Source organism: Parus major, chromosome 7 (genome assembly GCF_001522545.3).
Source record: "Parus major isolate Abel chromosome 7, Parus_major1.1, whole genome shotgun sequence".
In the NCBI taxonomy this organism is placed as follows: Eukaryota; Metazoa; Chordata; class Aves; order Passeriformes; family Paridae; genus Parus; species Parus major.
Window position 1 is genome coordinate 32,325,975 of NC_031776.1, and position 14,352 is coordinate 32,340,326.

Sequence of the window (14,352 nt, forward strand, 5' to 3'; positions counted from 1 at the left end):
AGAAGGTAGAACTAAGTAACTTGTAACTTCAAGTAACTGTGCTGAGCTGGTAATATTTTTTTCTAGAATGCAGTTACTAGGGCTTCTGCTTTAGCTCCTTGCTGTATTTTTGGAAATATAACAGAAGTAGTGATATAGACAAGGTTTAGAAAAATAAGACCTTTTTTTAAAATTTATTTTCAAGAAAATTGGGTAGCTTTCAACAAGGTGTAAAACATGTATGAAATTCTAAAGAATTTTTCTCTTATCTGATGGCTTGTTTAAACCACAGTCAGGGAGTAAAATAATTGTCACATCTAGAGAGTTTTTAGCAAAATATATTGAACAATCAAGGGAAACATATCAGTTAAGTGCTGAAGTGACTGTGAGAAAAGGGAGAGTGTCAAATTCATCCTTCAGAAAAGAGAGTTATACTGACATGGCCTGTGAGCCAAAGCAGCTGTGGGTTACCCATAGTTTGGTATCAGATACTGGAGCTCGAGTGTTGCTGTTTATTAGCAATACTTTCTCTTTTCTAACCACACATGAACAATCCTCAGTGACCCAAAAACGTTTTTGAATTGTCTAAAAGTGGATGGGGATGAAGGTTGTCTCCAGTAGTCACTTTTAGAAATACAGTAGAGACTGCAAGGCATGGAAAACTCTTTTAGATTTTCAAATCCAATCTTGGCAAGCAGTTTTGATCATTAGCATTGTCTCTGGTAGGCAGGGAGGCAAAGTAATAGAAATCTTTTTTATTGATTGTGACTGTACTTGAAGAAAGGTGTAATTGCCACCCTAAATTTAATCTTGTAGATACACATCGGGTGCCAATGTTCTCTTTTAGTATTAATGTCTTCCTGGAACTTCTAAAAAGCTTCACATCATATTAACATTGCTGATTGTGGTCTAGATCAGTGTGTATTAGTAAAATATAGGAAGAAATTTTGAAGTCTTGTCTGCTGTCTAGGTGTTTGTAGGGAACTCTCAAGGAGAAACGAGTGTAATTTGCTTTTTTAATCTTTTGCATTTGGGATACTGTCTACACTGGAGCTGTTGGTAACATAAAATGAAACTTCAGAAATAAAGAATAGAAAATCATCTATTGAAGAACAGAATACATAGATTTAAAAAAAAATTGCTGTATTAGTTAAATGTGGGGGAAAAATGCTACTCTTAGAAGCAGGGTGAAAGGAATGATGAGTGTTTCAGTGAATTATAGTAGCTACAGTTTTTCCAAGCTTTTTTAAAAAAGACTTAATTTGAAGTATTCAAGCATGTCACAGCCAGGCTTTTTTATTCTTATAAACTGACAGCAAGAGTCAGATCAAATATTACACCTAGTTACTGTTACGGTCCCCAAGGTTCAATCAAAAAATCCTTGCTTGTATCATTGTTCCCTTAAGTTTCTTCAGGAAGAATGAGGGAATATCAAACCTCCTGTATTCCTCAATCAAGACATCCAAGATTTCAGTCTATATTTGCCCTGAATCTTCCACTGAGACAAACAAAAGGAGAGGGTGGATACTCAGGATGTTTAGGTTTTCCCTTACTGAACCTGAGCTGTCCAAGGTGACAGTTTAAGTTTCTTTTTTTCCAGTTAAAATGATACTTGTTGTTTTTATTCCCTTTTTCACACTCCTTTGTCCTCTCCCCCATTTTTCCACATCAGTGCCTCTGCTTGTGATGAAACACAAGGTGAGACAATGGTTGGTTTCTGTAAATCTGAATTTTGTAGATTAAGCTGCAAATTTCTGAGCCCACCTAGATTATCCAGTATTTCACCAGCTGTATGATTAGAAGGATGGCTTTCTAAAATGTTTCCAGGGATTTAGGCTCTTTGGCTACCTGGGGCTTTGTGTGTCCTTGGCATATCAATGGTTGACTGACCCAGGAAAAGCTTTTGTTTCCTCAGGTGTTGCAATGACACCTCCCCAAAGAAATGCTGACACATTAAGAACTCAAAAAACGAAAACATTTGGCTTTAGCAGTTACTCAGCAGAAGGACACTTGTGTTAATTAAACATGACTGAGGTCTTTTAACTGGTAGTCACTGAAATATCTCAGTAAAATCAGGATCTTATTTATCCATTTTTGTCTAGACCGTGTGAAACATGCATTAAAAAAATCCAAAAAAAAGAGGGAATTCATCTGTGTCATCAAATTTTAATGAAAGCAGAATAACATGGCAGTAAATTTTTATTACAAAGTGGTCTGTACCATTGTAAAATCTTGTTAGAAGCAGTTTTGATGGTGTCACTGCAGCCGCAGATCATAAATTTGAGTCTTGCCATAGACAGATTAGAAAATAAATGTTGGTTTATTGAAATATGAGAAAGATTTTGTATTTTTCCTTTATTCTTCTGTGTGATTATATAAGGGTAAAAAGGAGAGAACTAGCAATTTCTTCACACTGCATCTTCCCAAACATAAAACGTGCTCAGTGCCAGATTACCAATGCCCAAATTATTGTCTTCATTGTCCTGCTGTTCTCTTTATCCTGTTGGGAGCTGAAAAAAAGAAATGAGGATTCAGCTGCTTATGGGATAACAGAAGAAACAGCCTCATGCATGCGGTGTCATGTAAGAAATATTACATGCAAGCGTTCAAATGATTCATTGTAGTTTTTGTCTTTTCTTTGGGATTTATGTAATTCTGGCAAAATCAGTCCCCCTTTTTTTTTTCCCCTACACTTTTGACTTAGCTAACCAAAGGTTTTATTAACCCAGGAATGAAGAACATGTTTTTGAAAGGGCTTAAGCAGTGGAATGATGAATGGAACTGTTCCCAAAGCATGCACGTAAAGTGCTATCACGGAACTGAGGCAGGTTTCTGCTCCATCGCCCCTACAGGAAAATAGCAATATTGCTGGAATGATTCTGCTTAGGCTCTATTATTTGCGGTGCCGCTTGACAGTTATGGAGTTGGAATTCAATTTCTTTCATCTAAAGCAGGTGTGCCTTAAAAAAAAAAAATCACTCTGCCACTTCTGTATAACGCATGGAGATTGTTGGCTTCTTGCCTGAAAGCGTTTCAGGGCACTTATCCCATTTTCATACAGCAGAAGTTGTCCGTGAATATCATCCCATTTTAAATACATGAGCAAATCTGCTTTATCCCAAAGCAAGATAATAGATGATATGAAAAGCTTTATTTTATGCTAGCATATACATTTAAGAACCCGTTCTGAAGGGCATTTTTATAGAAATTGCTATCACAAAGCACATAAAGAGGTTGATGTTATTTTATTATTCAGGACAAGAAGAAAGGTGTTTCTTAATCTTGATATAACTGTATTTGATGTGACAGGTTAACCTTGATATTAGCATCATGTATACAAATTTTCCTTCCCAGTTTGAATCTAAAATACCATTCCTTACTTTTGGATAGTGAGGTATCCAGGCACTGTTTATGAATAGTACGTGGCACATTTCTTTTATATTCAAAGACCCCTACAAGTACCTACTGGCATTTAGACAGGTTCAGTTAGAAAAAGGATTTGAGAAAAAAAAGTGTGTAATATCTGGAAGAGTGATATATGTTTATTAAAATCAAATAAAAATTTATGTGCATGTCTGTGTCACATGTCATATTTCCATGTATGTACAGACCCATTTATACTGAAATGTCTATCTGGATTTTAGATGTACATATTTTTATTATTTTTTTGTGTAAGTTTATATATGTATATCTGGAAATATGTACATATACGCACAAATAGTCTGACCAGCAGATGTGTGCAGCTCGATACTGCTTGTTTTGAATTTCCCTTTCTAATCTCATATTACTTCCATTTACTTGTCAAATAATTTACAAAGAGACAAGCTGTATTTTCAGAAAACTCCACAGATGACTGACTTGTACATTGACTGATGCTGAATGCAGCTTGGATAACTTGAGCACCTTTGATTTGTGGTTTAATGTCTCTTAATGTATAAATGAACTAAGTAATAGTGATGTGAAGGTCACTAGCTGCAGCAAAGGATTGCCTTAATATGAGAAATAGTTTATTAAAGACACTGTGCATTTTCAGGCTGTACTGAAATCAATAGTGTGTTTAATCTTTGGGAGGTGCTCACTGGGTTCATTCCTGGGGAATAGATGGGCAGTTACTGTTCCATTCATGGGTAAATTCCAGAGTTAAAAATAGCTTCTATAAGATTTACCTTTTCGTAATTATTGTTTGCTGCAACAGGCTATACTTCTCAGTGCCTTTCGGCCTTAGAATAAATATTCAAGTTACAGACAAGTTCAGCACATTAATATTTAAACTCTTATTGGGAAAATACACCATCATAATAGCTTGTAATGTAGTATTATGTACCATTTATATTTAACTAGATAACATTGTTTAGCTTAAATTAATTCTGTGGCTTAATTAACGCTACTACTTTAATCCATTTAGGAAGGCAAAAACAACATGGAGAGCGTGATGGTATCAGTTAAGACAACAGATACAATATCAATTTCTACTTCCCACAAAATTCCCTGCTGTACAAATGATGCAGTGATTGTCTCAGTCCCTGTTGGGACTAATGCCAAAGTTTTAAACTGTGCTTCCATTGGAAACGGGGTTTGTTTAGCCTGTTTTGTTTGGGTCACCCCTTGCAGCCCTGAACAAATGTGCTCTAATGGCAGGTTTGAATGTAAAAGTCAGCACGAGCATTTGTCTTCATGTCTGCCATGGAACTTGCTAAATTATCTGGATCTCTCAGAGTCAATACAAATTAAAAATACGCACAAGGTTTCTAAGAGAGTGATTGCTATTCTAGCAAGTTCATTAGCCTTCTGAGGAATGCTGTTGGCAGGCTTTGTTTAGCAGAAGTCCAAAACAAAGTAAACCAAAAATGTCACAAAATGAATTGCAAATCAATTGGCAATATAAATGTGAAAAATAGGATGTAGATGATAAATAATTTAGGGAAATGTATATTGATCCTCCAGGAATCTTAACTGTACGAATGGGAACAATGCTAAAGATTACAGCAGAGAAAGGGGAATAACTTAATTAAACAAATATGGGCCATCCAGCTTTTCCAAATACACTGGAAAAACCAGACTCCAAGCACTATTTACTGTGGGGGAAAAAAAAAATAATTGTTCTTCAGTGAGGCCTTTTTTTTTTCCCCAGCTCTCTGCTTCTATTCACATCAGAAAATTTGACTGAATTTGTGATGTTTTCAGTATTTCCATAGTAAATAATTCTTGCCCTGCAGATGTTTGGTGCAAAGAAAAGGGAAAAAAAGGACAGGGAGGATGAAACTAGGTGGTCTTTAAGGTCCCTTCCAACCTGGACCATTCTGAAAGTCCATGATTCTATTTCCTCAGTGTTTTCAGTCTGTACTTTGACAAAAAAAAAAAAAAAAAGCTGAAAATTAATATTTCACTTTAATTTTATAAGTTGAAGAATAAAAATTATTTTTAAAGGAGAAAATCAGTGTCCTAAACTGGATAGGAAGCAATTACTTTGCATTCTTTTCTCCAGTTAACTTTAGGTGCAGTCACCTAGAGCATCTCTTGTCAGCTGCTGCTGAAGGGAGGGAAGAGGCTGCTCCTCCCCAGTTTAATCCAGTTTCTTTAGAGCAATTTTACATGTCACTGCTACTGTATTGTTCCCAATATTCAAAGATTCATAACAGAAACAGAGCAAAGCCTGAGTATTAACTCCCACAGCAAAATGCAGTGGTGAATCCAGCAGAGAGGAGAGAAGGTTGCAGATGACAGAGGCAAGGCTGAGTGCCTCTTCCTCACTCTTTACAGAAAGGTTAAGTGTGACAAAAGGCTTGACAGGATCAGAATTAGCAAGAGAACATGAATGCAAGGGAGAATAGGGAAGGAACTGAGTATTTAGATTCTGAAAAGTCAGATTTAAGGCCTGTTTACAAGGTTAAATGGCAATAAACTGGGATTTGCATTTATGGCATGCTATCTGCTGTGTGCTAACTCCCCATATGGAACATCTGAGCAAATAAGAGGGTTTTTACATGAAGCAGCTTTTCCAGGTCAAGAGATCCTCAGAGTTACCTCAGCATATTTAAAGATGCGGTTTCTAAACCAGCAGTGACTTGCTTTGAGAACTCCCAAAGGGTATAAATAGTCCCAATAAGCATAGTACATGTCTTTAGATGAGAAAAAAGAAGAAAAAGCAAGGGAATGACAGCCAAAGATTCAGACTAAGTTGGTATCTGGGGAGATGCTAACATAAATTATTAAACAATCAATTTATGAGTTCCTCAGGCTTAGTGAGGGGAGAAGTCACTCTGCCACAAAGAACAGATGTTTTTCACTTTAGAGAGACTTCTGATATGACTCAGACAGTCATGCCAGTAAGTATGATTCATAATAAATCAGTAAGGAGCAAGGCCTGTTTGAGAAAACATTATCAAGGAATAATTTTATCAATAGTCTGTAGGTCCTGATTTTTCTTCTATTCACCACTTTCCTTAGTCTCAGGCAATGAGATGTCACATTTTTGAACAATGTCGCACTTGGAGGCAGTGCAAGCAGGCTTAGAATTAAAAATCTTTTTGATAAATGGATGAAACAGCTTGAAATCCACAAGACAAAATTAAGTAAAGACGATAAAGATGGTGCTTTCAGAGGAAAAGTCAACTGCACCAAATGGGAAATAAGGGATAAGGTGTCAGGGCTGTGGGAAAGACATCTCTTTCTTCAAAAGTATTAATTAGAGGCAGGAGCCACTTGGAGAGGCAGCTGCTGGGGGCTGATCTCAGCCACAGCACACCAGGAAGGACATGAGGAAACTGAGAGAATGGGGTTTGCAACTTGGTTGGTTTGGCTCAGGAAAACGGGATAAAATCAGGCAGCAGAGCCTCGAGTTTCCTTCAGACATGTACGTGCTGCCACTGAGAGACCTGAGCTAACATTCCCCTGTGCCCATCAAGGTGGCACCAATTTTACTCACAGCAGACTTTATGGTCAGTGTCAGGAAAGTCAAAACTGTGCTCTAATAATGTAGTTAAATACTTGAAAAATTACTCTGATCAACTGTGAAGTTTCCATGACTGACAGGCTTGGAGAAGTTGATTAAAGCTTATACAGATTGTTCACTTACATCCAATCCAGTCTGATGAATGAACTCTTGGGAGGTTTATCATCCCAAATTTCTTACACAAATATGGGTATGTGTACAGTTTACTATAATCCATTCTAGTAAATTAGCTTTTCATTTCCATATATCACATAATTCTGACTTTTAGGAGGAGTAGCTCATTTGCCTTCATATAACATAAGCCATGTAATTTATATTAGACACCATGAAATACATAATTTTAATTACTAACTGCATTTACCTTTCAGCAAGGCTCACAGATTGAAGGAAACCTGTTAAGTCCCTTTTATTCAAAAGATTTCCTTCTACATCAAAGCAATACTTGTCCATATCAGAGCGGCCAATCAGGATTTCCGCAGAATAAGCCCTGAAACTGCAGAGGGCTTCAAAGACTTTTAAAAGCTGTGAGATGAATCATTTCTAGAGAGACACATGTGTTTGTACATGTCACTGGTGACTTGGCATTATGGACATACAGAATTTGCTAAGTCTTTTCTTTCTTTTTCTGTCAGCACTGATTTAGTGTGCAATAGTTTTTTTATGTGGAAAAGGAAGCTAGATTTTTTAGTTTTTTTCCTCTAAGTGTAATATACTTCCACTTCATTTGTGAAATTAGAAATATCATGCTTTGTACATTCATAACTAGAATAATTCTTAAAGCAGTCCTGGTCATCTTGGTCTGAGGGATGCAAAAGGTCAATTATTGTTACCATAAAGAACAGTGTGTTTGGGCCTTACCTTCTTCTCACATGCTGAACCAGCATAGCCACTTCTGCAAGCACAGACATTTGGTCTGATGCATCTGCTTCCAAATTGACAATTTTGCTCACAAAGTGCTACAAATGAGAGATGAAGTTCTTTAGAAATGCACTAATTCTAAGTCTTGTAATCAGGATGTGAATATTTAGAAATATTGAAAATTAAAGATGGTTTGTCATAGGCATTTCATGCCTCTGTGTCTTATGTTTACAATTTTTAGTTTCTCCTTTTTTTCCCAGTGATGGGGGGAAAGAGAAGACTGACAAAGTGATGACCTCAGGAATTGGAATCTCAAACCTCAGCTGGAAATGGATCAGTGGAAGGCCTGATTTTGAAAGCCATTATATAATCTGGGCATTGATGGTTGGGCAAGATTTGTGCCACAATTTATTTTCTTTTGTTCCAATTAAAATAAATAACAGCTGTAAAAGTGCTGACCTCGAGCTGAGATGAAAGAATGTGTTAAATATGTACTCCCAAAGATGATACTATCACAATAAATAAATAAATGGGAGAATTTGGTGAACTTCACACTTTATACCTCTGGAAACCAAATAGGAATATGTGATTTCCTGGTCATAGAGAATCAGTAATGAACCACTTATCCCAAGGAAAAAGAAATCAGAGAAATATTTTATCTAGAGTCCCACTGCATTTATAAAGGCCTACCAATTTGAAGATATTCTGTTAATAAAAGAATCAGTGTTCTATTATTTTTTAAGAGAGAAAAAAGCAATTAGTCAAATTTCAGCTGGATTTTCATCCTCATTAGCAGTTTCCATTGTTATGACATTGTTTTGGCATAGAAGAAAAAGAACAGCCAATTCAGAGGGCACCAATTCAAGAAGAACACACATGTCACAGTATTTTAATTAGATCTCATGAGCTAAACCTTCTATAAATATTGCCAGAATATTGTATCCTAGTTACAGACAGTCAAAGGAAATGCCTTAAAAACTGGTCAGATGTGACTCAACAAGTGGTTTCTTACATTTTCTTGTGTGGCAGAGGAGCATAGGAAGGTGCCAACCATGCACTGTTAAGACAAAACTGAATATAAAGTAGACACCTGTTTGTGACCAATCTCCCTCATGATGGAGCAAAATGTTCCATCAGATGTGAATGAATTTGCTGTATTCTTATGTGAATTTTTCTCCTTCCTACAAAAAATCAACTTAAAAAAATTAAAGGATCAAATTCCACAATTTCAGTTTATTGCACTTAGGTTCTGATTCTGACACAGATTTAAGTTAGTGCAAAGTCTTTGTGTTGAGATCTGAAGTCTTGGGGATAGACAGGGCAAACTTCTTTAGGAAACACATTGTGGGATCCTAAGCCATCCAAAAGTGACTCTCAGAGTTATAATAATTGTTAGAATGACCTTGGAAGGCCAATGGCTTCATGTTTCACAGCACCTGGAATTTGTATTGGGTTTGTTCTATCAGGTTATTATGCCAGAGGGGAGGCTGAGGTTTTGACAGAGTGAGGAATATTAAAATCTAAGTATCTATAACAAACTTCACAGTTATGGGGCAGAGAAGCAAAGAACCAGAATTAGTGCCACACTACACATCTTAAAGAGAAGAGATTCTTACCAACTTGGCAAAAGAGTATTTTTATAATCACGTAGTGAAAACTCATGCTGTGTCAAAACCACTGCCCCAGACCATGTCCAGAATAAGAACACACACAAACCTGCATGTGCTGGTGACCTTCAGGTGCTCCTTTTGGAAAAGCCAGCTGTGTCAGTGGCTATTTGCTGTAGGAGTCCAGTGACCTGGAGCTAGGAACCTGCCTTCCTGGTCTGTGAGCTTGTTGATGTATTCCTGCCTCTTTGAAAAGGTAAAAGTGCAGTAAAGTTTGAAAAGTAAACTTTGAGTTTACTTCTTTACTTTTAAGCAGTTTACTTTGAAGAATAAAGTGTGTAAAATTTGTTTTCTTGAAACAAATTTTAAGGAGGAAACTTGTTTTTCTTGTGTGTCTGTTGCAAAAATCTCCTTAAGATACAAAAATCTCCTTAAGATACAGTCTCATGAACTGCAAACCTCAGAATTTCTCCTTTTTCTGAGGGCAGGGGGCAAGTTTGAATTCTGGGTGTGGAGGGGGCAGAGTAGGAATGAAATCACATTCTGTAGTGCTACTCCAGCTCCTCCATGAACACTGAAAGGACAGATTTACAGCTGGAAAACTCTAGCAGTTTCTCTCACTGGAACAAAACCGCTTCCCAACAGGGATTGCACTGTCTGCAGAAAAGGCTCCTTGTGCCCAAGCAAGTTTTCTTCCACTGTGTGGTTAGCAGGAAGAGAGAGAACTGTGTGTGATGATATTATTAGAGAAAAAATTGTGTGTATTTCTATTATTTGATATGAATATGGTCTGGAGAAAAATGGGAGCTGATTTTTCTTTCATCTTGGTAGCAGATAAAACAGGAACAGGAAATGTAAAGAGAAGTGGATTTTCTGCAGATCCCTATAGCATCTGGGGGTGCTCTGATACACATGGCCATTAGATGAGGTACTAGGATTTTCCTTTTGTCTGTGGTTTTCCTGATTCTCAGTGGATGCAAATAAATTTTAAAAAGGGGAAGTATTTTCTCCATTTTTCATCCTTTCTGTCTATCTCTCCCTGTTCACCCCCCAGCTTCTTTCTGTAGTGCTCAGAAAAACAAGAGCTCAGTTAGGAGAAAAGTTAAAAACATTTTGGAGGAAAATTGGAATTGACATCACAGAGGATAATAACAGAGCTGAAGTTCAAATGAATATTTCATAAATGTATTTACAAGGGATGCTAAGCCACTAAACACTAAAAATGACACCAGCTATGTATGCATTATCCTGTACAGATCCAGCAGAGTTATTTAACAAGCTAAGCTTATGTTAAAATTATAATCAATAAATGCCAATTAGGAAGAGTTTTATCCTTGCATGTTAAAAGAACAGAGCTATAATTTGCATGTGAAACACATTCTTTTCAAAATTATTTGCTTTTTTTAAGGTTTGGAAGGGTTACAGAGGAAAGTTTGAAGAAATCCTGCCTAGGATGTTGTTCAAGGCAGAGGGAGAGAATGGGAAGAATATTGAGGAAATTATAAAGCCATAAGCTTGACACTTATAACATGCAAATAAAGAGAAGTTATTCTGAAGGGCAATGAGGAGCCAGTATGGGTTCAATAATATTAGAACAGAAGACAGCAGCATGAATTTTAATGATTAACATCCTTCACAACTATAACCTTCTTATACTTTATAATTAATTGTTAGAATTATACCTTGAGCCTGCATTCAGAGCCTTAAAGAACAGACCTGTACCCCTGGCTGGAAGAGTTCTGACTTTACAGGGTTCTGTTTTGGGTGTATCTGTCAGGGTGGCCACATTCTGCTGCCAGATGGTCATTTCTGTGGCCTAAGGTTTCTTTCTGAGCTCAAGAAAAAGAGATACCAGCACAGGAGGCAAGGGTTAGCCACAGGCATGGAGCTTTAAACTGGGTATGTGATATGGAATAGGAAGGAAATCACTGATGGGAAAACTTGGTGACCCTGGGATACCATTTCTCTTTTTTCAGAAAGGCAAGTTTTTAGATATTTTTGCAGCCATGAAAACTAAAACAGAGTCAGACCAAAAAAGCTTCTAACGGAAACACCCTCATCTATAAAGCTCCTCTTTTTTATAGCTGATATACATTGAATATTTCAAATTACTTTTTTAACCTCTTCTTCCAAAAGTTATTTCCCTACATTTGCAGTATAGTCTGAAAATTGACCATTATTCCTTAAAGGATGCCCCTCAAAGTCATAGGTATTTATCAAGGATAACGTGTATTCCACCATACACCCTATTTGTTGGGACAAATGACCTATTTTATCGATTCTCTTTCAGAAAGCATTCTGTTCAGTTACAGATGAGTGGGGAAGAAAACTATGCTTTTGACTGACCTCTTTATTTACAGTCTGATAAAGGTGGACTATTGTGTTTTATCCATTATCAATGTCTACTGAAAGTCTCTTTTGCTCTTGCCAAGTTCTCTAGTTGCAGCCAGGGACCAGTGAAACTGTAAATAAACTTTCCTGCACAGATTGTCTGTGGAATGTCATTGTGAGTTTGACTGATTGTAGCATTAGGAAATCATCATTCACTGCATGACATGGACATGCAATTCCATTGTGCACCATTGCAAAAGAGGCAGAGTTTTTCCTTGTGTGATTGCATCTCCAAAATGTAGCAGAGCTGTTCCAAATTAGTTATAAACTCCTTAGCATAGAGTGGATACCTCTGATATTACAGCCTTCTCTTTGGGGCATTTTGGAAATATTTTAGACATAAAATTATTCTGCCTTTGACACTGCCAATCTTCATTGCAGTAGAATGGAAAATCTGTTCTAGTCAATTCTGTTCTGTCAATGGGTTTGTCTGCTGAAAGGTTGAAGTCTTTTGGGTCATCACTTGTGATAGAGATCTCTGTCTTTGTTCCTGGTGAAAGGTGACAAGAAAATCAGAGACATCAGTATTTGAGGCTGTAAATAGTTAAATTATTAGAGACCTAAAAGTAGAGAATGTTTTGCCTTTTCTGGTTTAGTAGAAGACTGAAGAAAGAAAGTGTTTGGAGGTGATCTGTGACTTATGAAAGATAAATCGAAAAGTAGATGTCCAAAGAGATGTACAAGATGATTTCTTAGTATTTGTGCATTGTCCCTTTCGTTGGCTTAAACACCTATTCTGGCTATCCCAGTATAAAGGACTGCAACAACCTGTTCCATCTAGGAAATATCCAGAAAATTGTAGTGGAAGTCTTTGTGTATCTTGTGGTTTAGTCACCTCCTCAATGTGTTAGGAAGTGAGTGAGGAAAAAATGAGGTTCAGTGTGTAGATGAAATCTGTATCTGCATTTTCATCACCATCGTGATAAGGGCAGTTGAGTGAATTCACAGGCTGAAAACAAAGAATGAAGCTGGGATTATCTAATTATCTCCTACTCTTGAAAAAGCCCCTGAGAAACAATCCTGCCCTAATGGATTCTGGATTAGAGTGTGATTGTTGAAAAAACCCATCCTTGGAATTTTTACACGGGGAGTGAGAAGGAATATTTGCTTTATGAAATGGAAATTATTGAGATTAACAAAATGGAAACAATTGAGATTAATCATATAAAACCATAGAATTAATACATATTATGAATTTATATATTCAAATGTAGTATAACAAACTGTCATTTTGATTTAATGTCATAGAATAAATAAATATAAATACAAAATAATATTTTCATATAATGAAAAATATGTGGCAGCTACTACTTTCTTATCTTACAACATGAATATTTTGCTCTGTTGTTGAGTTTAACAGCCAAAGTCTGTAGTTAAAGTGGTGCAAATCTAGGTTGAATTCAGCCTTGCAGATACTATAGTGGAGCACAGAATTTGGGAATAGACATCCAGGCAAGACGGGGGTGCTGAGCTCAGGGAAACGTCAGGAGCTTAAATGTGACAAAGCAGTTTTGCACAGGGGAGAGGAGTGATGAAGCAAAGAGCTCCTTGCCAGAAGCTCACGGGTTCTGGCAGAGCCTCTGGGTTTGGCCCACGGTGCCTGTGCTGCTGGGAGATGGGACAGAGGCCAAAGCAGCACAAGAACAACAAAAAGAGTCACCAGGGGCTGGTTCCAGCTCTCTGTGCTGCTGCAGCTGGAGCAGCTCTGCCAGAGCTGAGGAGAAGGTGAGCAAAGGAGGCATTCAGGAGGCTTTTCGTGTTTGGGTGGATAAATACATTTGTTTCATCGAGCCCAGGGTTTGAGGGAATAGCCTCCCATTAAAACATGAAACACGACTTACATTTAGGGTTACACTTCTGTGCAAAACTTATACCTAACATCTGTGAGGATGAAGACTTTCCTGTTCCCCTGCTTCGCCCCTGCCTCGCTGTGAATACCCTAGAGCAACATTGTAAGACCTCACCATCTGCTCTCTGACAATAGTCTTCTCTCTTTCTCTTTAAAAAACCAAAAATTTGGGGTTGCTGTGGGACCTGAGAGTTTCAGCCAGGTTCTTTTGGACAAAAAATAAATGATTTAACCTTCTACTATGGGAAGAAATAGTAAAACCAGAATGACTAGCAAATGAAGGGATTTGGAGCAGAGTTTCAAAGGTTAGATAAATCTATAAAAAATTACCTGGGCTTGTGCGCTTGCATAGGACAGCAGAAATTGTTAATGTTAGTCTAATTTGCCTTTCACAGAAGCAAGCATGATTTGTTTATTTATTTTATAAACTGAGTCAAGAATTTTCCATCAATAACTTTAAACATTCCCATGTTTGAACTAGAAGACAGCTGGCACAGAAAAACAATTACACAGCCATTGGGAGTTAGCTGACAGAAGATTTCCATAAGTAATTATACTCTGTGAGTGTGAGGGGAAAGGAAGATAAAGGAGATAATGCCCTTTACAGGGGATAATGCCTTGATATTTTCCTCATGCCCTTTTGCTGTAAAGCTAATGGCAGACACAAACTGAAATGACCCTGGATGTAATTGGCAATAACAGATCTCTTCCCATTC

General features: G+C 37.2%; 1 protein-coding gene across 1 annotated transcript in view; it reads right to left on the reverse strand.

The window, feature by feature from the left end:
• Positions 1–14,352, reverse strand: part of LOC107207247 (von Willebrand factor D and EGF domain-containing protein-like) — a 192,817-nt gene that overhangs the window by 69,092 nt on the left and 109,373 nt on the right. Inside the window, exon 25 of the mRNA XM_033516200.1 lies at positions 7,790–7,887. Within this exon, the coding sequence (XP_033372091.1) occupies positions 7,790–7,887 (98 nt within the window). The remainder of the gene's footprint in view (positions 1–7,789; positions 7,888–14,352) is intronic.